Source organism: Sminthopsis crassicaudata, chromosome 4 (assembly GCF_048593235.1).
Source record: "Sminthopsis crassicaudata isolate SCR6 chromosome 4, ASM4859323v1, whole genome shotgun sequence".
Taxonomy (NCBI): domain Eukaryota; kingdom Metazoa; phylum Chordata; class Mammalia; order Dasyuromorphia; family Dasyuridae; genus Sminthopsis; species Sminthopsis crassicaudata.
The window spans coordinates 21,474,347-21,494,757 of record NC_133620.1 but is presented as its reverse complement, the minus strand read 5'-3'; the positions used below and the strand labels follow the sequence as shown (position 1 = coordinate 21,494,757).

Genomic DNA, 20,411 nt, shown 5'->3' with positions numbered 1-20,411 from the left:
TGATGTCTCTGCTTTTTAGTCTGCTGTCCAGATTGCCACAGCTTTCTTCCTAGGAGAAAGTGTCTTTTAATTTCATAGCTGTAGTCACCGTCTGCACTGATCTTTGAGCCCAAAAATATAAAATGTGACACTGCTTCCATTTCTTTTCCTTTTATTTGCCAGGAAGTGATACAACTAGTTGCCAAGATCTTAGTTTTTAAATGTCAAACTTTAAGCCAGCTTTGACACTCTCCTCTTTCACCTTCATCGAGAGACTTCATTTCTTTTCACTTTCTGCCATTAGCGTGATATCATCTGCATATCTCAGATTGTTGATATTTCTCCCAACAACATTATTTTGTGTAGTATTGGAATTAAGTTTTTAAATGTTTGATAAAATTTGCTTGGAAATCCATCTGGTCCTGGGGTTTGTTTCTTTGGGAGTTCATTGATAACTTGTTCAATTTTTTAAAAATTATATTTAAAATTTTTTTAATCAGGAAAAATCTGTCTTCTCGCCATCTCCCATGCTTCTAACTTGAGAACTAAAGAAAAACAAACTTCATTCCAAAAAATATGTAGTCAATAAAAACAAATATACACATTGGATATTTGTCAATATCCAAATATTGTCTATAGTATTTGTCTCATTCTGTACGATGAGTTCTTCCCCTCCCTATCGTCATTAGTCCTGTGACATCTTGGTCGGTCTTTGTAGTGATAAGAATTTCTTTCAAAATTGTTTGCATTGACCATATTGCGGTCATTGTATAAATTGTTGTTCTGCTTCTCCGTGTTTCATTATGCATCAGTTCATGCAAGTCTTCTTTCTCCAAAACCATCCCTCCTCCTCTTCATTTTTTACAACACACTAATATTCTGTCACATTTATATGGATATTCATCCATTCTCTAGCTTATGGGAACCCCCTACAGTTTCCAATTCTTTCTGACCTCCAAAGAACTTATAAATATTTTTGTATATCATTAGATTGTTTTGCTTGGTATAATCTCTCTTATATCATCCTCCTCTTAATTCTCCTTTCCCTCCTTCTCCCCTTTTCCTCCCATCCCACTAAATGAATGAAATATATTTCTGTACCCAACTGTGTGCAAATTCTTCCTTCTTTTACTTCATCTGACTTACCCAACATCCTTTAGCCTGTTGTTGGACTGGTATCAACCAACCAGGTTTGCTTCCATCCATATTCAGCTTAATGTACTGAATCTTTAGACAAAGAACAGAAAATTTAGAACATGTTGTGGCCTGCCTCTTTCTCCAGGCTCTCAGAGAGATATTGTGGGTAGGTGGGCTCTCTCCAGAGGCCCCCAGAGTTCCACACTTTAACCTAGGTGAGAAAGGCTGGTGCCATTAACATTTTTGATTGGTAACCTGTCCTCCTCCCAAGGGGGAATAAAGAAGGGGGAGCTACCTGCCATGCTAGAGAAGAGTGATTCATCTCTGGTAAGCTATGAAAAATAACTTTGGCCTTTATATTCTTTCCCTCGCCCTCTCTTCCCCGCCCGTACTCTAGGCAGCCAGTGGCTTGTGTGAGCTCCTCTCTGTCAACAGCTGCGTGGGCCGAGTAAGGCGCATCTACCCCCAGTTGCTCCTCGCCCTGTTGGTCCAGGTCCATTACCACATTGGTCTGAATTTGCCTGGCAACAACTGTGGCTTCAGGAATGGACCAAGTTCCATCTTTATCCCCGTCCGGTAATCTCTCCTGTTCCCAGTCCTGAGTTCCAACAAACCATCCATTAAATTTGGTCACAGCAGGGTAAACAGAAGCACTGTTGATGAATCTGCTGATTCTTCACCGCCTTCCTAGGAACATATATTTATAAAACATATATCGATTAGGTTAAGGCCAAATTATTGGAGGGGGAGGTAGAGGGCAAAAATTGATCACAAGATTTCGATGGGGGAAAGATCTTAGAGACCATCTCAGATTACTTTATTGATAAGAAAGCCATAGCCCAGGGAGAAGGTTCGTTCTCAATTTTGCACAGAGAATTGGAGGCAGCTAGATACACAATGGATAGAACATCATCTCTGAAGTCAGAGGACCCAAATATCAGAGAACTTATGAGACCTGTATTTTGCAAACACTGAGGCATTACTTAAATGTCAATTCTTAATGATTATTCCCATTTACCTAGCTATCTTTCACCCTTAAGTAAGAATAAGTCAACACTTTTTTTTAACAGTGTATAGCAGGAGGGAGTTGTATGAGAGTCCGGTATAGTGGCTAACGCAAAGTCATTTCCTGGGATTTCTGGTCCTGCCTATCTTGGCTTAAAGCACCCATAGGGAACCCGCAAGGGAAGGAGGGCTCCTTCAATGATGGGTGGCTGGACCAAATGTCCTACAAAGTCCCTTCCAATGTTGAGATCTGATGAGTTTGTAATCTAGCTTGGCCGCTGTGTGCATTCATTTGTCTCTGAGATCTTCAACTAAAGTTATTCACATTTTTATAAGCACCTGTCAGATTTACAAAAATTTTTCCCACAAGGCCTCTGGTAAGTATGCAATATAAGTGTAGCGCCCCCGAGAGGATGACTGCTAACTTGGGTTCTTGGGATAGCCCTGTGGGTCTGCAGTCCGTCAGTATATAGCTCATGAGCCCCCAGTGGTGTACTTCTTATTTTACAGACCAGGAACTATGCTCAGAAAAAAAGGAAGTGACTGTTCTAGGTCACATGGCTAATAATAAACAGTAGGGATTAGAACATGAGCCAAATGGGAAATCTAATCAAAGATTCAAGCTATATCTTCATATCTTTTCCCATAAATCTAGATGCTCAGACAAAAGAAGGTCTCAAAAGAATAATTGATTTTGCTTCTGTTTATTCTTGAGTTTCCAAGGCATATTCTTTTTCAAAAGCTTATTTTTAATGCACTAACACCCCCTAATGGAGACTTCAGTACCTAGTACAGCATGAGTAATGGGCTGTAGGTAAATGAGGGCAAGGGGTTCCCCTCCATTGGCATTCTGGATCCCAGCGCCATGGCCAAGGTGAGCTGGGGGGGGTGAGGGTGTTTTGGGGAATAGGGAGCCTCAGAGCAGGGTGAGAACGGTTTGACACTAGTTTTCTGCTGTTCCACCAGGTGGGTGGTGAAGGTGGTCAAGACCTTATTGTTAAAAATGGGTTGTTCTTATGAAGCCGCCCTTCTGGAGAGTCAAGGAGGCTGGGAGCTCATGGGTCAGGCCGAACATCACCACCGGGGTGTATCTCTACTGGCCAGGTAAGCCCCCAGCTGCTCTGGGTCCAGGCTCCTTGTGTCTGGGGAGGGGGAAGCCAGACTCGGGTTCAAATCCTCCTGCACTTCTGGCACTTTGCAGCATACAGCAGCACTCTCTTCTCAACAGCTCCTGTATTTTCATACATACTCTTATTCCTTATTTCCAAAAGAGGGAACTGGGTCTCAGGGAGTTGAAGCCTTCTTTGCCAGGTCATGTCACGGGTCTCCAGAGTTCTAGACCAGAGCCCTCCCCACTAGCCAAACTACAGGTCATTCATTACTAGGAGTTGTGGGTCTCTCTGAAGCTGGCTCCCGTAAGGCAGGAGGGGACGGAGAACGAGCCACTGGAGACTCAGTTGAAAGAATTGAGGAGTATTTAGTCTGGAGAAAAGGAGAGTGGGGGAAACACGAAACCTATTTTTAGCATCTGAATATAAGTTCTGGGAGGACATTGTTTGCTTTGTCTTTCTTGCCCATTGCTCCCTCCGTCCCTGGTCACAGAGTAGAAGGCTAATCAATCCGTGTTGATTGATGGACTGGGCCGTTTGAAGGATTTTTATATGAAAACAGGATTAGATTTCTTCTGCTTGGCCCTATTCCTAGGGGCAGTGGATGACCTTCAAAGAGTCAACTTTGGGTTGGATGGAAAGAAAAAATCTTAGAACAATGAGAGCTCTTCCCTGGTGCCATGGAGCAGCTGGGCCTGCAGGCTTATTCCACCAGGTGGACATCACCTTTCTGTGCACCCTGTGTGCCTAGGACCATGGCTGTGGCCATTAAGAGGGCAAGCTTCACTGACTCAGTAGATAGTGCCCAGGCTGGGAGGTAGGGGCCGTGGTTGAGTTGGCTGTGTCACCAACAGAATCCTAGTATCTCCCCCACCCCCTGCCCCCCAAATTCAAAGGAGGCACCAGAAGATGGACAGGAGTATCACCTAATCATTCTCCCCTTCCCTTAAAGACTCCTCTTGTTGGAGAGCTCACTAGGGTTCTGGAAGCAACCTGGTCCACTTTGGACAGTGTTCGTTACCTGGAAGTCTTATTCTACTTATTGAGAGGAAAGATTGTTTCATTCTTTGATTCTGTGTCCTTGGCGCATAGTAGGACCTTAACAAATGCTTATTGATTGATTGACTTGATCTGCATTTATGCATTTTGTGCCAAGCAGGAGAAGGCTGGTGCCTTTCCGACCCGACAGTCCTTCAGATCCTTGAACAGACCAGTCAGGTCTCTTCCCTGAGCCCCCCCCCTTCTCTCTCCCATTGTGTTGGGCCCCTGAGGGCAGAATCAGAAGCAATTTGTAGGGAAGAGGAGGGTAGAGAGGCAGATTTCAGCTCAAAGCCATGAAAACTTCTTAACAAGTAGAGTTTCATGAATGAGTCCATGCTCCTGAGAGGCCCCCAAGTTAATGTCTGATGCCTTCTGTTAAGGACATTAAGGTAGAATCCCGAGTTTCCATGCTCGAGGGATCTGGGAACCTCCTCACTCACTTTATAGATGAGCCCTGTGGATGTCAAGTCTCAAAAATAGTAAATGGCCAAGCCAGGATCTGAACCCAGGACCTCTGACTCCTTTTCCCATTCTAGTAGCAGAAGAAAGGGTCCCATGGGACCTCAGAGTCCATTCTCGCTTGGAGATTCTTGGTGAGAATTAGAGAATCTCATCTGAAGGCACATGATAAACAGCAGGTGATGGATGGCCAGGATTTAGGGAATCAGAAACCACTGAGGGCTTCCTGGAGGAGATGGTGTTTGAGTTTTACCCAGATCTTATTTAATGAAAGATGGGGGCTGGACAACCACAGGGTTATAAGGTCATGGAAGCATCAGATTCAGAAAGAGTCCTCCATTTTACAGATGGGGAAATCACTGCTTAATGAGGGGGAGCCTGGCCTAGCTTTACCCTCTCCCACCAACTAAGGCAGTCTCCCCACTGTGTCCTCCACTTTCACTCCCCAGGGCCATGGTGCATTATTCCTGCCAAGAACTCTGTCGGGTGCTCTATCTGCTGATTCCACTCCTGGAAAGAGGGGATGAGAAACACAAGATCACCGCCACTGCCTTCTTTGTGGAGGTAAACCTGGGCCTGGGCTGTGACAGACAGGAGTATTTATTAGCACCTACTATGTGCCAGGGCACCAACCTAGGGCCAGCCCTATCCTCAAGGAGCTCAATGTAATGACTCATCGGGGCTGACAGCACCAGGGGGAGGCTGGACTCCGAGGAATAGCAATAGCGCGATCCCATCCTTGCATAATGCTTCCAGTAGTTATAGAGAAACAAGAACCTCTGATTTCATGGGTAGAGGGAATTCTTCAGTGAGAAACTGCCCTTCCCAATTGCAGGTGAACCCCTTTTCTGAATATAGGGTCTTGGAAAACTTCCTAGAATTCTTCAGATAAGTGACTTATCCAGGCTCCTACAGCCAGTATATATGAAGGTGGTCCCCTAGCCCTCCTGGCTCCAAGATCAAGCTGGTTAGAGATCTGTTAATTCACATTGTCGTGTGTGTGTGTGTGTGTGTGTGTGTGAGAGAGAGACAGAGACAGAGACAGAGACAGAGACAGAGACAGAGAGACAGAGACAGAGAGACAGAGAGACAGACAGAGACAGACAGAGACAGAGACAGAGAGACAGAGACAGAGAGACAGAGACAGAGAGAGAGACAGAGACAGAGAGAGAGAGAGACAGAGAGACAGAGACAGAGACAGAAAGAGATTGTTAGTTACCATCACATAGATGAGTTTTACAAATGCTATGCTCCCTCACACACACACATATGTGCCATGTAGAATTTATATAATTATAAATGTGATTCTTCATCTACATATAGTCACATGAGTTTTACACATAAAACAGAACCTGCCAATGGAGCTGTATCCCCAGAGTGTGCCCATTAGCCAGAACACTGAGATGTATATATCTTGATCTATTTCTATCTCAATCCCTCTTATCCATGTATCCGTCTACCTCTCACTCTATGTATGTATGTATATATATTTTACCCATCATTCACCAATTCATCGGTCTATCTTTTTCTATCTCCCTCCATCTATCATTCATCTATCATTGATACATCCATTTACCTGCTCATTGATCTATCCATAATACATCTCTCTATTATTGACACATGCCTTTATCTATATCCATTCAGCCATCCATCCATCTAGCTATCCATCCATTTGTCTTCCCTTTCCTTTCTCATTCATCCATCTATCCATCCACCTACCTTTCTTCCTACCTATTTATACACCCATCTATATGACAGTCAGCATGGCTTAGTGGATAGAGATCCACTCTTAAGGCCAAGAAGACTTGGGTTCAAATTCTTCCACCAACATCTACAAAGCTGTAAAACCCCAAGTGATAAAAGAGGTGTTGACTTTGGCAGAGGGAGTTTCCTTACCTGGAAGCTCCCTATATGTGCAGGTGAGAAAATTACCAGCCTCATATTTCTCAAACCCCTGAATTTGGTACCTTCCAAACCTTTCGTACTTGGAAAATGTGGATTTTTTTTATTTGTTTGGGGACACTTTACATTGAGACAGTGTCTGGTAATATCCTAATTTGTGTTTGCATTTTTTCCTCTTATTAGACTATGAGTTCCATGAAGGCAGGAACTGTGTCTAAATTTTGTGTTAAGTACACAGTAGGTACTTAATAAATGTTTGAATGAATGAAGAGATTGAGGCTCAGAGAAATCATAGGATTTAATAATTAATACTTATTAATAATATTATTATATTATAATATAATTTATTTATATTATATATAATTATATTACACAATCATATTTATTATTAATAATTAATAATAATTGATTTAATAAATAATACTTTGAGAATTATAAAGTACAGATTATAAAAGGACTAGCGAGATCATCTAATCCATTTTAGAGAGGAAAAAGACCTAGAAAAGACTTGCCTAAATTCCTTCCTTCTTCCTTTCCTCTCTCCTCCTTTCTTCCTTATTTTCTTGCATTCCTTATTCCCTTCTGTTCTTTCTTTATTCTTTTTTTTTCTTCTTTTTAAAAGGAAGAGAGAATATTTGTTAAATACCTACTACATGCCAGACACTGTGTTTAGCACTTTACAAATATCTTATTTTATTTTCATAACAATAATAATCTGTTAACATCTCCCCTTTATGATCTGGGGAAACTGAGGCAGACAGTTGCTAGGTACTTGTCCAAAGTCACCTAGCTAACAACTAGCCGAGGTCTTATGTGAACTCGGGTCCTATGGCATTTTATCCACTAAAACAATCTAGCGGTGAGATCTGGATTCTTGTTTGTAATCTATTTCTAGTTGAGGTGACCTTGGTCAAGTATCTTTCCTATTTCAGCCTCATTTTCCTTCTTTCAAAAATGAGACCTAGAGTCAGGAGTGAGAATTTGGTCTTGAATACTTACTAGCTAGCTCTTTGATTTGGGCAAGAACTTAACAATAAAATGATAACTGGATGATGAGAGGTGGTGAGATCACCAAGGTCCTGGGAAGAGCTTTGTGGGTAACTTCTGGAGGAAATGACCTGACTGAAGATGGTCTAAGAGTAGGTCAAAATCTAGAGAGAAGAGTATCTGGGAGGAGGGCCACAGGCTGCCGAGAGGTCAAGGAGGAAGCTGGAGAAAAGATCATTGGATTGGACAACTGAGAGATCCTTGGAAACTTTGGCCAGAGAAGTTTGGGTGGAATGATGAAGGGGCTGGAAGAGAGGGAGAGAAAAGATAGAGTTCAGCCAGAAAGGCAAAAGGGCTAAGGAATGACCATCAGCTGGGATGGAAGGATCAAGCAGGGGTGAGATCAGAAATGTTGGGGAAAGTAAATCGATCCATTTAGATTTAAAGATGGCCTCATTTTAAACCAGTGGCCAGTAAGAATTAAGCCATGGCATGAATAAATCACTTATTCAGAAACTTAACTTCTGAGTCACATGGCTGGAAATGAGGAATTAGATGAAGACGGCTTGGGACAACCAAAATATCCAGGATCCACATTTATTGGATTGTTGAAAATCGGAAAGGGAAGGGACCTCAGAAAACCCGCAGTCTCTATTAGCTCTGTATCCACACACGTACAATAATATCTATGTAATAATACTAATAATAATAGGCTCCAGAGTGAGGCTGATTACATCCGTCTCTCAGGACTCTTAGGCTGCCATTGGCTTGGGCGCCCAATGTCAAACACCTGTTATGGTTAGCATTTCTCCCAAGCCATTGATGAACTTTATGATTAACACCTCAGTATCGATTTATCCAGTTATCATTAATTCCATTTTAGAAAGGGATGTTTGCCAGAAAGGTACCGAGGTAAAAACATTTGGCCTGCCCCCCACAAGGGAGCACATTCTCCCCGATGCTCCGTGGCCCTTGCTGAAGTACATGATGTCCCTAGTAGATACACTGGGCTGGATCCAACAAGGGCTCCTCAGCACTGGGCTGCTTAGCCCAGGGCCTGGCAAGTAGCTGACGCATTGTTAATAAATAATAAATGTTTGATTATTTATTGGCTCTGCTGGAAAACTCCAACTTGGCTCTTTCAAGGCCTTCCAAAGGAAAAAAGACCCTAACAGGAAGTGACTGCATTCAGGACTCAGGCGTGCTCAGGGCTGCAGGTTAAGTCATTACAGATCCAAAACACTCAGGTAGCAGAAGAGGAAGGGTCCTGGGCCTCCAGTTGGTGCCTGAGTGAGGGGCAGGGGTCCAGTTCTGATCCTGAAGGAGACATTTTATTTCAGAGCCTCAGACTTTTCATCTGCAAAATAGGAATAAAACTACTTACACTTCTTATCTCACTGATATGTTGTAAGGAGATCCCATTGTGAACCTCACACTACCATAGTTTTCATCATGCGACTTTTTGGTGATGTCAGTGGTGCTAATGAGTGGGCAGAGGGGTTTCCTGTTCCCATCTCTTCCCCTCTCCTACTCCCTGTTCCCTTGTCCCTCCTACTATCCCTTTTTTTTTCTCCTTCCCTCACCATCTCTTTCCTTTTCCTTCTTTCTCCTCCCTCTCCCTCCCTTTTCTTCTCTCCCTTTCCATGTCCCCCTTTCCCTCCCCTTCCCTTTCTCTCTCCAACTCTTTTTCTCTTCCTCTTCCTCCCCTTCCCTTTAATCTTCATCTTCCCTTCCGACTCTTCCTCTCTCTCCCTTCACCTCTCCTTCCCCATTTCTCTCTCCTTCTGCCTTTCCTCCTCTTCCTTCCTTTTCCTTCACCTCTCCTTCCCATCTCTCCTTCTTTTTCCCTTCCCTCCCTCTCCCTTCGCCTCTCCTTCCCATTTCCCTCTCCTTCTGTCTTTCCCCCTCTCCCTCTCCTTCCCTGTGTGTCCACCTTCCCTCTACCTTCCTCTTCCCTCTCCTTCTGCCTCTTCCTCTCCTTTTCCTCCCCTCTCCCTCCCAGCCCCCATGGGCAATGTCCAATTATCTCCTCAGCTCCTCCGGATGGAGCAGGTAAGGAGGATTCCAGAGGAGTACTCCCTGGGTCGGATGTCTGAGGGTCTGACCAACGAAGACCCCATCATGAAAGTGCTCTGTATCAGAGGCTTAGTCATCCTGGCCCATAGGTCAGAAAAGGTGAGAGAACCAAGGGCGGGGAGTAGATGTCAGGGTTCAGAGGGCCCTGGGTGAAGAGATTCCCGAGTTCTTTTTGCTGCTGGGTCCACTCCGTTTTCTTCCCATGACCTTGAGCCCGGTTCCTTTCCCTGTTTGGAACTTCCATGTCCCCACCTTGTAAAATGGGTAGCCCATGGCCCCTGGGAACTCCTGCCCTCAGTGGCCCCTGAACTAGTTGACAATACAAAGTGCCTTACACTGGTAGGGAGGCCCTCGGCAGTGGGCAGATAAGGACTATCATCTCTTTTCCAGGTGAGGAAAGAGATTAAATTTTCTTCATCTTCAACATCCTCAAGACAAAACATGGACCAATTATGTGTGAGACTTTGGGCTTGGCTGTGGGACACTGGAAGTGTCAGGGGTGGTCTCTGCCCTTCAGGGGGCTTAGAGTCTGGTTGGGGAGTTGATAGAGATACAAGACTGTCTATGCCAGGGGTTGGGCAAACCCTCCATAGTGTATGTGCCATGGGAATTCAGGAGGGCAAGGGCTGGCGTGGTTCAAGTGGCCAGGAAAGCCAAGGCTAGACTTAGATCTGGAGGCAACCTCAGAGGCCATCTAGTCTGACCTCCTTTCAGTTTACAAATGGGGAAACTGAGGGCTGGAGAAAAGACCGTAGAGAAGGGTAGGAATTAGCTATGTGCAGAGGGAGGAAGGGGCATTCCAGCCCAGGTGCTCAGACGTCCAGGCGAAGGCTCACTTCTCTCCCTTCTTCCCCACAGAGTGCCAAAATCCAGGCCCTTCTGCCCTCCATGATGAAGGGCCTTCAGTGGGTGGATGGCTTGCTGGCAGTGGAGGCAGTCAGCAATGTCAAGACCATTCTGAAGTGTCAGGATAAGAAGTCAGGGGACATTACCATTTATCTGGAAATTCTGCAGGTTCTCCAGCCCCACTTCAATGATGTAAGGGCAAGGAGGGCAAGGGACGTATGGGTAAATTTGGCGGGGGAGCCCCTGTCCCCGTGGAATTGGCTCAAGAGGCCGCAGACAGAGAGCCTTTGGTTGGGCAGGTCAATGGACTTCTTTTGAGTGTCTATTCTACCTAGGGCACTGTGATGGGGCCTGGAAGTGACCTCTGAACCCCAGTCTTAGTTTTCTCTGATTCTTCTCTCATTGCTAGACTCTGCTGGGGGAGTCACAGAATCAATTTAGTCCCACAACCCAACCAACATAACACAATCCAAGTGCTTAATTAAGCAATGATAAGATAGAAAATAGTCCCTGTCCACAAAGAGCTTCCATTCTCAGGAGATACAATGTGAAGGATAAATATGATAATTTGAAGGGAGGGCAAAGGCATTAGGAGACTAGGGGGAGCAGCAAAGATTTCCCATGGTAAGTTACATCTGAAATAAACCTTGAAAAAAGTCAAGAATTTTGGAAAACAAAAGTGAAGAGGGAGAACATGGTAGATACAATGGACTATGGCCAATGCAAAAGGAAACCAGGAGTCAGGGGAGGCCTTTGGGTATCCCAGTCTCTGAACGAATCTCTTAATGAGTCCAAGCCTCAGTTGGCTTAGGTGTACATGTAGTCCCTACTCTTGTTGAGTTGGTGAGAATCAAATAAGAGAATCTATGTCCAGGTTTCTGAAGCCTTAAGAAGAGAAAAAGCCTTTATTAAGCTCTTATTTGTGTCTGTGCTGAATGACTGACAGATATATCATTGAATCCTCAGTATAACTGTTGGAAGTAGATATTATTATCCCTCCCTATTTTACAGTTTAGGAAACTGAGGCAGACAGACTTTAAATGCTTTTCCCAAAGTCACACAGCCAGTAAATATCTGAGGCTAGATTTGAATACAGGCTTTCCTAATCCTCTATGCATCGTGGGACCCCTAACTGTCTCAAGATACCTTGAAATGCCTTGGGTTCATGGACAGCATCTCCATTTCACTTTTTATGTTATTCATTACATAACTAATTCTGTTTTGCATCAATTGTGTCCACATTGACTAGAGAAAAAAAATCACCATGTCAGTGGGAACTTGAGAACACTTATTTGAGTGGATCTGAATCCTTAGGATACTCGAGCCAGGGTTAGCAGGTATTTGGGGATAATTTACCAGGGGCTATTACTACAAAAATCTTACAACTTCAAAGGGTCATATAGGACAAATCTAAACAAAAACCTTCTCAAAAATATGTCCGACAAGTAGTCCAGCTTTGGCTTAAAGACTCCCAGTATTGAGGGAACGTGACCTCCCAATGCAGCCCATTCCATGTGGGGACAGCTGCTATTTCTAAGAAATCTATCTTCATGTCAGGTTAAAATCTGCTCTGTAAACCTTGTGGACAAAGGACTGAGTCCCTGAGACCCTTCAGTAGAGACCTCCAAACACAGTTCCTTGAGTTCAATTTTCTTTTCTTTTTTTTTTTTCAAGTCAAGGGTTCAATTTTCTAATAATCTTGTCTGGTTAGACAGGGCCACAAGCCTGCTGGGAAAGATTTAGCGAGATACTCGGAAAACCACATTTGTAAAGAAGAAAGTGGGAGAGAGGGAGAAAAAGCCTTGGGTTGGGGACCAGGACCTGGGCTTCTAGCTCTCTGAGTGATATTCCGTTTGTGGGCTTCAGTTTCCTTATTTGTAAAATGAACAGATGGGACTTGATGATTTCTAAAGTTCTTTTGAGCTTGGACATTATCTGTTCTAAGGTGGCCAGCCACCCCCTCCCACACACCCCAACCCAGACACCCCATGACCCGGTGGTTCCTAATGCAGAACAGGGAAGAAGTGCGATCGGCGGCCATCACTCTCTTCGGGAAGGTGGTCCGGCTGCTGCGGAGCCCCTGCATGCCTCTCACGGAGCAGCAGCTGGTGAATTGCCTGGTCCCTCTGATCCTGCAACTTCAGGAGGGGAACCCTATCGTGGGGAAGGTGAGTCTGATCACTGTTCAGTTGGAGTAGTGTCTGGGGCCCAAGAAAGGTGTAAGGGGAGGGCTGCGGGAGATGAAGTTGTACCTCCCTTTTACAAGTCTGCTCTAGGACAGAAAGTTCCAAGGGAGTTTCTTCTAGTGAATGAATCACCAAGTGGCCCTCCAGATGTCAACTGGGGGAAGACCTATCCATGAAAGAATGCTCCTGGGAGGGAAAGATTGCCTTCCTATGCATGTCCCCTTGGGCCTGCTCTCAGTTTGGCTACAGCAGGAGCATGGAGTCTAAGCACTTGTTCTTGCCACTCACTGGTGAATGAATGCCTTTGGGGAAGCCATCTCTTTTCTCTTTACCTGTTTCCTCATTTATAAAGCAGAGGATAAAGATATTTGCTCTTCCCTCCTACCTCATATTGTTGCTTATATAAAGTGCCCTATAAAAACACAGGCCATTGTTCTCTTGGTCCCACTCCCTTCCAAACCACCTGCAGAAATGTAAGAAGACCTTGACCTATTGCTGCTACCACATGGCTTGGGGCCTGCCAAAAATGATGTACAGCAAAAAGCCATGGGACATCAGTCAGCAGACCGTGACTAAGATCTGCAAGTACTTGGTGAGTCCTATGACCTGGGGAACAAATACACTGGAACCCAGAAAGTCCTAATTAATCATCTTTTATGTATCCTAGCTCTAAGGTGGGTGCTGGAATACAAAGGTAAAAATCCCTGCTTTCAAGGAGTTTCCATACTATTTGGTGGAAAAACCCAGACACAGAAAATTAAATAATAGATACAAAATTATGCAAAGTAGTTTCAACAGGGAGAGAGTATTAATGAGGTCTACATCAGGCATTTGCACTGTGCCTTGTGAGAAGGCAAGGATTACAAGAGGCAAAGGAGAGAAGGAAATTCCCTAGACATAAGAGAAATCTGTATAAAGAGACAGGTGGGAAATGGGACTTCAAGCTTCAAAGGGAAGTCACCTCTTCCGAATCTCACCTATAAATGAAGAGGCTGGACAATAGGACCTCAAAGGTCCCTCCCAGTTCTAGATGTATAGGAATCTTAGGCAGGTTAGTATGATTGCAAGGGAGAGTACATACAGGGAAATAATAGGAAATAATAGGAAATAAAACCAGAAAGGGACAGCCACGCATTTACAGAATGAAATCCCCAATGAGCTCTGATGTACAGGTTCCTTTCTTATTAAGTGTTGCAGCTGCACATCACGAGCCTCCCCATTGCCCTCTGGGAAGAGGGAAAAAGAAGAGAATAAGCATTTTTAAGTGCCCATCATGTATCAAGCACTGAGCTAAGTGCTTTACAGATATTATCTCATTTGATCCTTTGAGAGATCCTCCCTTTTAATTCTTCAGAGACTATGATGATATTCCATAAATCATAGTCATGAAACAACTCCAATAAAATATTAATATATATATAAATGCAGGGTGTCCCAAAAGTCTTGATGCAGTTCATACTTGTAAAAGCCTTAAATGGCACTGTAACATACAATAGTATATGGTAAGTGCATTGGAGAAGGGCAAATGTGCTACCCGAGGGCAGAGAGGGAAAGGGTCATTGCCTACTAGCAGGGATCAAAAAGGACCTAGTTTAGCTGTCTCATTTTCTAGAACAGGAAACTGAAGCCCTGATAAGAAAAGAGACTGAAAATGCTACAATGTAAGAACTACCTAGAAGAGACCTTGAAAAAAAAGCATTTAATACAATTGCATAATTTATTTCTTAAATCTTATTTCAATTAAGTAACTAAATCTTAATTTTTTCAATCAGCAAAAATTTGCCACCCCAGCCCCCGGTCCTCCATCCCCCATTCCTCTATTGAGCATAAAAGACAAACTTCTGTCATAAATATGTATAGTCAGCAAAACAGATTTCCACATGGGCATGTCCAAACATATACACGGGTTCATATGCATAAATGTATATATAGACATATTTATGTGTGTGTGTGTGTACCTTCAGTTACATAAAGATAATTTCCTTTAACTCTCCTCTCCCTTCCTTATTAGCCTATTCTTCTTTCCCTGTCTATCCATTCTAACTAAGATCTCCAATACCTAACACAACCCACTTCCAGACCTACTATCTAATTAAACTCTTTCTGTCACCTCTGATGATGATATTGTTCAAAGGGGAGACATGCTTAATCTCCCCATTGAACATAAACAACTTATTCTTATTTAGCCCCTTATGATTATTCATTTATTTCTACCTTTTTTATGTTTCCATTTGACTTTTATGTTTGGAGTTCAGAGGTCCTACACAATTCTAGCATTTTTGTCAGGAATGCTTGCAAGACCTCTTATTTCATTAAAAGTTCATTTTCCCTTGTATGATAGGCCCAATTTTGCTGGGTGAATTATTCTTGTTACAGCCTTTGCCTTTTGAAATACCATATTCCAAGCTCTTCATTCCTTTATGATGTAGTTGCTAAATTGTGTGTAATTCTGACTGTGGCTCCTCAGTACTTGAATTCTAATGGCTTGCAGAATTTTTTATTTGACTTAAGAACTCCAGATTTGGCTATGATGTTGCTTGGAGTTTTCATTTGGAAGTTTCTTTCAGGTCGTGATGGATGGATTTTTTTCTATTTCTACTTTGCTTGCTGGTTCTAAGAGATCTGGGTGGTTTTCTTTTATAGTTTTTTGAAATAGGATGGGTAGGCTCTGGATTTTTTGGGGGAGGGGGAGGCTGTTGTAACTTTCTTTTCTTATTTTTTTTTATCTTTGATCTATTTCCAAGTCTTTTTTTTTTTTCAGTGAATTACTTTATATGTTTTTTTCTTTTTGTCAATCTTTTGATTTTATTTTAATATTTCTTATTTTCTCATGGAGTCATTGACTTCTATTTGGTCCATTCTAATATTCAGGGAGTTTATTTCTTGAACAATGTTTTGTCCATGTTGTACAAGTTCTTAATTCCCTTTCTTCCATAGTTCTCATTTCTTTTCTAATTTTCCCCTCATGCTCTTAATTGAATAAATTGAATAAAAAAAGTATAAATTGAATAAAAAAAGTATAAATTGAAAAAAATTCTTTATTTAAAAATCCTTGCTTCATTTCTTCAGGAATTCTATTTGGGCACAAGCCCAAGCTGTGTTTTAATTTGACGCTTTGCTCATAAATGCTCTGGAGTCATTCTCTTCATCTAGGCCTGTATATTGAATATATGTTACTATAATAGTTTTGCTTTTTATGATGAGGTTATTTATTTGCTTGCTTACTCTACTTTATGACTACAGATTTTATTTTGGTGCAGAGCTTTGTGTCTGGACTAGTCCTGCTGCTACTTTCTTGTGGTATTGTGTGTTGTGTTTTTCCAGCATCGCAGAGACAGCTGAGGCTGGGGAACTGTAATACAGCTTTCAGAGCTCCCAAGAGAGTGTGATCTAGACAGTCTGATCTGCAGATTCCCAGCTTTGGGTCAGAGTAATAGTAGATGCTGCTGGACTCTGCCTCTAACAATCAGCTAGAAAATTCTGTTGGTTAAAATCCAACAGATCTAAATCCAAATTTGCTAAAGAGAATTAGATGAAAACTGTGGTTCATCCTAGTTGTGATAATTCTTCCTTTTACCTCTGACATTCTCCATTCTGATGCACAAGTGGATGGAGAGCATTGAGTCAAGGAAACCCAACTTCAAATTTGACCTCAGACAATAGCTGTATGACCCTAAGTGAGTCAATCTCTGCCAAAAATAATGATTAACAGCAGCACCTATTTCCATGGATGTCAGAAGGATCCAGTGAGATAACATGGAGAGCACTTTGTAGACCTTCCTATACATTAGCCAAGGATACCCCCAGCTCAGACATCCCAAATTTTAGCCTTCTTCCTTGCAAGACTCTACATCTGGCCCTCTGCTGAATGGATGCCCCACAGCCCGGTATCAGAGCTCCAGATCTTCCACCAGTTCAGTTCTGAGCAGGCTTTCCCATAATATCACCTCACAATATCTCACTGGGTGCTATAAGGCATGGAGTGACTGCTAAATAAGTGATCCTGTGGAATCTTGGAACTTCCTTCAAATAATGCTGATTGTGTCCCCATTCTCGCCTACCCATCCACTGAAACTCTTACACACGGCCTGCCACAAATTCACCACAAAGGGTCCACCCCACAATGACTTGGGCTTTTGAACTATGTGGATTTTACTACACATTTCTATCACATCTTCAAGTTTTTGTTAAAAATGTACCTATTATCCCATTTAAACCATTATTTGTTGTCTCAACATCCTTGTGAGATCAATAGGTTAATTATTAGCCCATCGTATCGATGGGCAATTGGACGAGTTTTGCTGTTTTTTTAAGAGGAGAAAGGGACATGTTCAAGAAACATGTAAAGTAACTCACTTTCCTAATATACTCCGTCACATACCCTCCAAGAGTATACTTCCATTATCCCATTTATGCCATTATTTGATATCTGGACAACCCTGTGAGATCCATAGGTTGGGTCTTATTAGCCCATTGTATAGATGGGCAATTGAAGATCAGGAGGAGATAGGGGCATGTTCAAAGGGTATATTCCTTTTTATTTATTTATTTATTTTTTAGTTTTATTAGAAATATAAATTACATACCTTCCAAGGGTATATACTCCCCACATATAGAGGAGCCAACTCTAGACTCGGCTCTTCTGTGACCTTTCTCACTACTCGAGAAGTTTGTCCCTATTCTGGGAAACGGAAGACTGAGGCTTGGCTAAGTAGTTGCTATACTGCTATTTTATAGGACATCACAAAGGATAATGTAGAATCAGCTTTCTTCCAGATGTTAGGGCAAGGGAAAGTAACTTTAAAAATCTGGGTGGGGTGGGGACACAGAGCATTGCATGGGGCCATTTCCCAGCTGGCAGATGTTACAGTGGGGGCTTTTGGCCTAGGTGAACACCCACCGAGACAGTGCCCTAGTGTTCCTGACCCAGAGCCTGGAATATACCAAAAGCCCTCGGGCTGCCCTCCGGAGGAGTGCAGTCACTTTTATAGGTAAAGGTCACCCCTGTGTGTCTGGTGGTGGGTGGAGCTGGGTTTGAAGGGGATTGAAAGGGACCCACCAAGGAGGCCAAGGGTGAGAACCCTGTGTTCCATCAATGTTACCTTTCTTCTTGATCTCCCCCATAACCTACAACTGGTCTAAAGGTAGACACTTTCCTTCTCTTCTCTTATCTTCCCCATAGGACACTGGGAAATACCTCACCTCAGATACTAGCTTGAAGTTGTTGAGGAAGATGGGACTCATTCAATTCTCCTGAAATCCAAGTTGGGGGCTTCTTTCCTCTTAACTAGGTCTCCCCTTTTGTACCTTTTGTGAATGATTGGCAAGAGGCGTTTTTCCTTTGTTGTTACAGAGGAAGGGATCCATAGGCCCCCAGAGATTCCCTCCCTTTGCACATCTTTTTACATTTCCTTGGTTAGAGGATGGGGTGAAATGAGTGAGGTTGAGCAGGGTTGAGATGTGAGCTGAGGTGTTGGGGCTTGTTTGGGGGAGAGGGAGAGGAGAGATAAAGAAGCCCACTGAGTTACTCTTTGGAATTCTTCTTGAAGGGTCCCTCGTACCCTGCATGGAAGGCATGCTGACTGAGGAACTCCTAAATGAAGTAAAGACGGGTAAGTGAAATGTTCTGTGCTTCTCATTCTCTTTTTCCTCTCTTTCTCCTATCATTCTCTCTGTCTTTCTCTGCGTGTATGTGTTGGTCTCTATCTCTGTCTCTCTTTTTCCTCTTAATCTTTTTCAGTCTCTTTCTCCTTTCATTCTCTCCTTTTCTCATTCCCTTCTTTCATATTCTTTCTCTTTATCTCTTATACTCTCTCCTCTCATTCTTTCTCCTCTTTTCCCTATCATTCTACCTCTATTTCATTATCTCCTCCTCTCATTCATTTTCTTTCTGTATTTTTATTTATTCTCGTTCTCCTCTCTCATTATTTCTCCTTTTACAATTATTTTTCTCTTTCCTCTCAATCTTTTTCTCTTTTCTCCCATTTTTCTTTCATTTTCTCTTTCTCTCTTATTCTCTTTCTCCTCTCATTCTTTCTCTTTTTTCCCTGTCATTCTCTTCTACTCCTTTCATTCTCTCTTACTTTTTTTATTCTCTCCTCCTCTCATTCTCTTCTTTCATTTTCTTTCTCTTTCTCTCTTATTCTCTTTCTCTTTTTTCTAACACTTTCTCCTATCTCTTTCATTCTCTTCTCTTTCTTTCTCTATCTCTTATTCTCTCTTCTCCTCTCTCATCCTTCTCTCATGCTCTTTTTCTCTCTCCCTTGCCTGTTTTCCTCTCTCTTCTCCTGCTTTCTTTCTCCACAACTTTTGTTACTATCTCTTCTGGCTCAATAGCCCGGCCATCTGGTCTACCGGCTTCTTTGGCAAAGTGGATGTGCTGTTACAAGATGAAAGCACAGCCTTCAGAGGCCTCCTCTTCCACCCTCTCAATGACATCACTTTTCTGCTGAGGTTTCCTCCATCTTCAGTTTCTCTCACCCTTATCCAAGGTTGCAGGAACCAAGGATATTCCAGCTGGAGAAGAGAAAACTCACATTTAATAAGATCTCTGTTTTCCAGACTTGGATGGCGCTCGTGTGGGAGAGTGCTCGGGTTTGGTTAGTTTGGTGGAAGCGATGGGAAGATGTCCTGGCCAGGCCAGCGTAGGTTAGGTGTTAGGAAGAAGCTTCCTACCAAGGAAAACTGTCCAGTAGTGACAGGAGCCTCCCTGGTCTGTGCTCTTTCTCCCGGGAGTCTTCAAAAGAAGGCTGTGATCACTTGTGTGCATCACAATGGGGATTCTTTTTAAAATTCATGTTCTGAGGTCCTGTCCGGCTTAAAAATCCTGTAACCCCCATGCAGATCTCAGTGAGCACACACTGCCCCGCTTTTTCTTCTTTTTAACGGGGTGACGCGTATGCCGGTAAGTAAATATATGAGAATTTGAAACGACAGTACTGATGAATGGGATTAAAACTATGTTCAGGGAAGTAGTATGAGACAAGAAGAGACTAAGGGTCAGGTCAGGGCGAGACTTTGAATTTAAGGGAGCCACTGCCGACTTGTGGACCAGAAAGTGTGGGAGGGAGTCAGCGGAGGCTCCCTCAGGGTCCTCTGACATGGAGCCCTTGGATGACCCCCTACCTCCTTTCCCTCCCACCCTCCATCCCCCTTCCTGCAGCCCTGGAGGCCCTGCGGCACGACCCAGAAGCTTCAGTGTGCATCTTCGCAGCCCAGGCCCAGGACCACATTTTGGCCAGCTGTTGGCGGAACTCCTGGCCCCTTCCTCGAGGGGACTCTTGGGTCTGTGACCCGGCCTCCAACCACCGATGGAACTCCAGCAAGGAGAACCTCCCTGTTTCCCATCACCGCAGATCCTGGATCCTGGAGTCGCTGAGGGTCTGGAAGAAGACTTTAAAGTAGCCACCAGCAGCTGCCCGCCTGCCCACTGGCCTATAAATGCTAGATTGGTTACTTAGTGTCCGCCTGTTCTTGCACAGTTCTTGGGTCCCGGGGCCACATTCTCCTGGGGAAAGAAAGATGTATTCATAAAAGGAAATTTTAAAACCACACGAAGTAAGCATAAAGTGATTTGGAGGAGGGGTCCCTGACAACTCGGGGAGGGGGGCTGCCTCAGGAAAGGCATTGGTGCCTTTGGGAAGAGTGGGGACGATCCGGGAGCACGTGGGAGCATGTGTCCAAG

The 20,411-nt window shown here is 43.4% G+C and overlaps 1 protein-coding gene across 2 annotated transcripts in view; it reads left to right on the top strand.

The window, feature by feature from the left end:
- MROH7 (maestro heat like repeat family member 7) overlaps positions 1–20,187 on the top strand; it is a 69,538-nt gene extending 49,351 nt beyond the window's left edge. For both annotated transcript variants that reach the window (XM_074265851.1, XM_074265852.1), the window contains exons 15-25: positions 1,514–1,692; positions 3,088–3,225; positions 5,180–5,294; positions 9,654–9,794; positions 10,086–10,151; positions 10,554–10,733; positions 12,554–12,709; positions 13,197–13,319; positions 17,616–17,718; positions 18,277–18,339; positions 19,890–20,187. In XM_074265851.1, coding sequence (XP_074121952.1) covers positions 1,514–1,692; positions 3,088–3,225; positions 5,180–5,294; positions 9,654–9,794; positions 10,086–10,151; positions 10,554–10,733; positions 12,554–12,709; positions 13,197–13,319; positions 17,616–17,718; positions 18,277–18,339; positions 19,890–20,131 — 1,506 coding nt within the window. In that variant the 3' untranslated portion in view covers positions 20,132–20,187. The remainder of the gene's footprint in view (positions 1–1,513; positions 1,693–3,087; positions 3,226–5,179; positions 5,295–9,653; positions 9,795–10,085; positions 10,152–10,553; positions 10,734–12,553; positions 12,710–13,196; positions 13,320–17,615; positions 17,719–18,276; positions 18,340–19,889) is intronic.
- Positions 20,188–20,411: the final 224 nt, after the last annotated feature.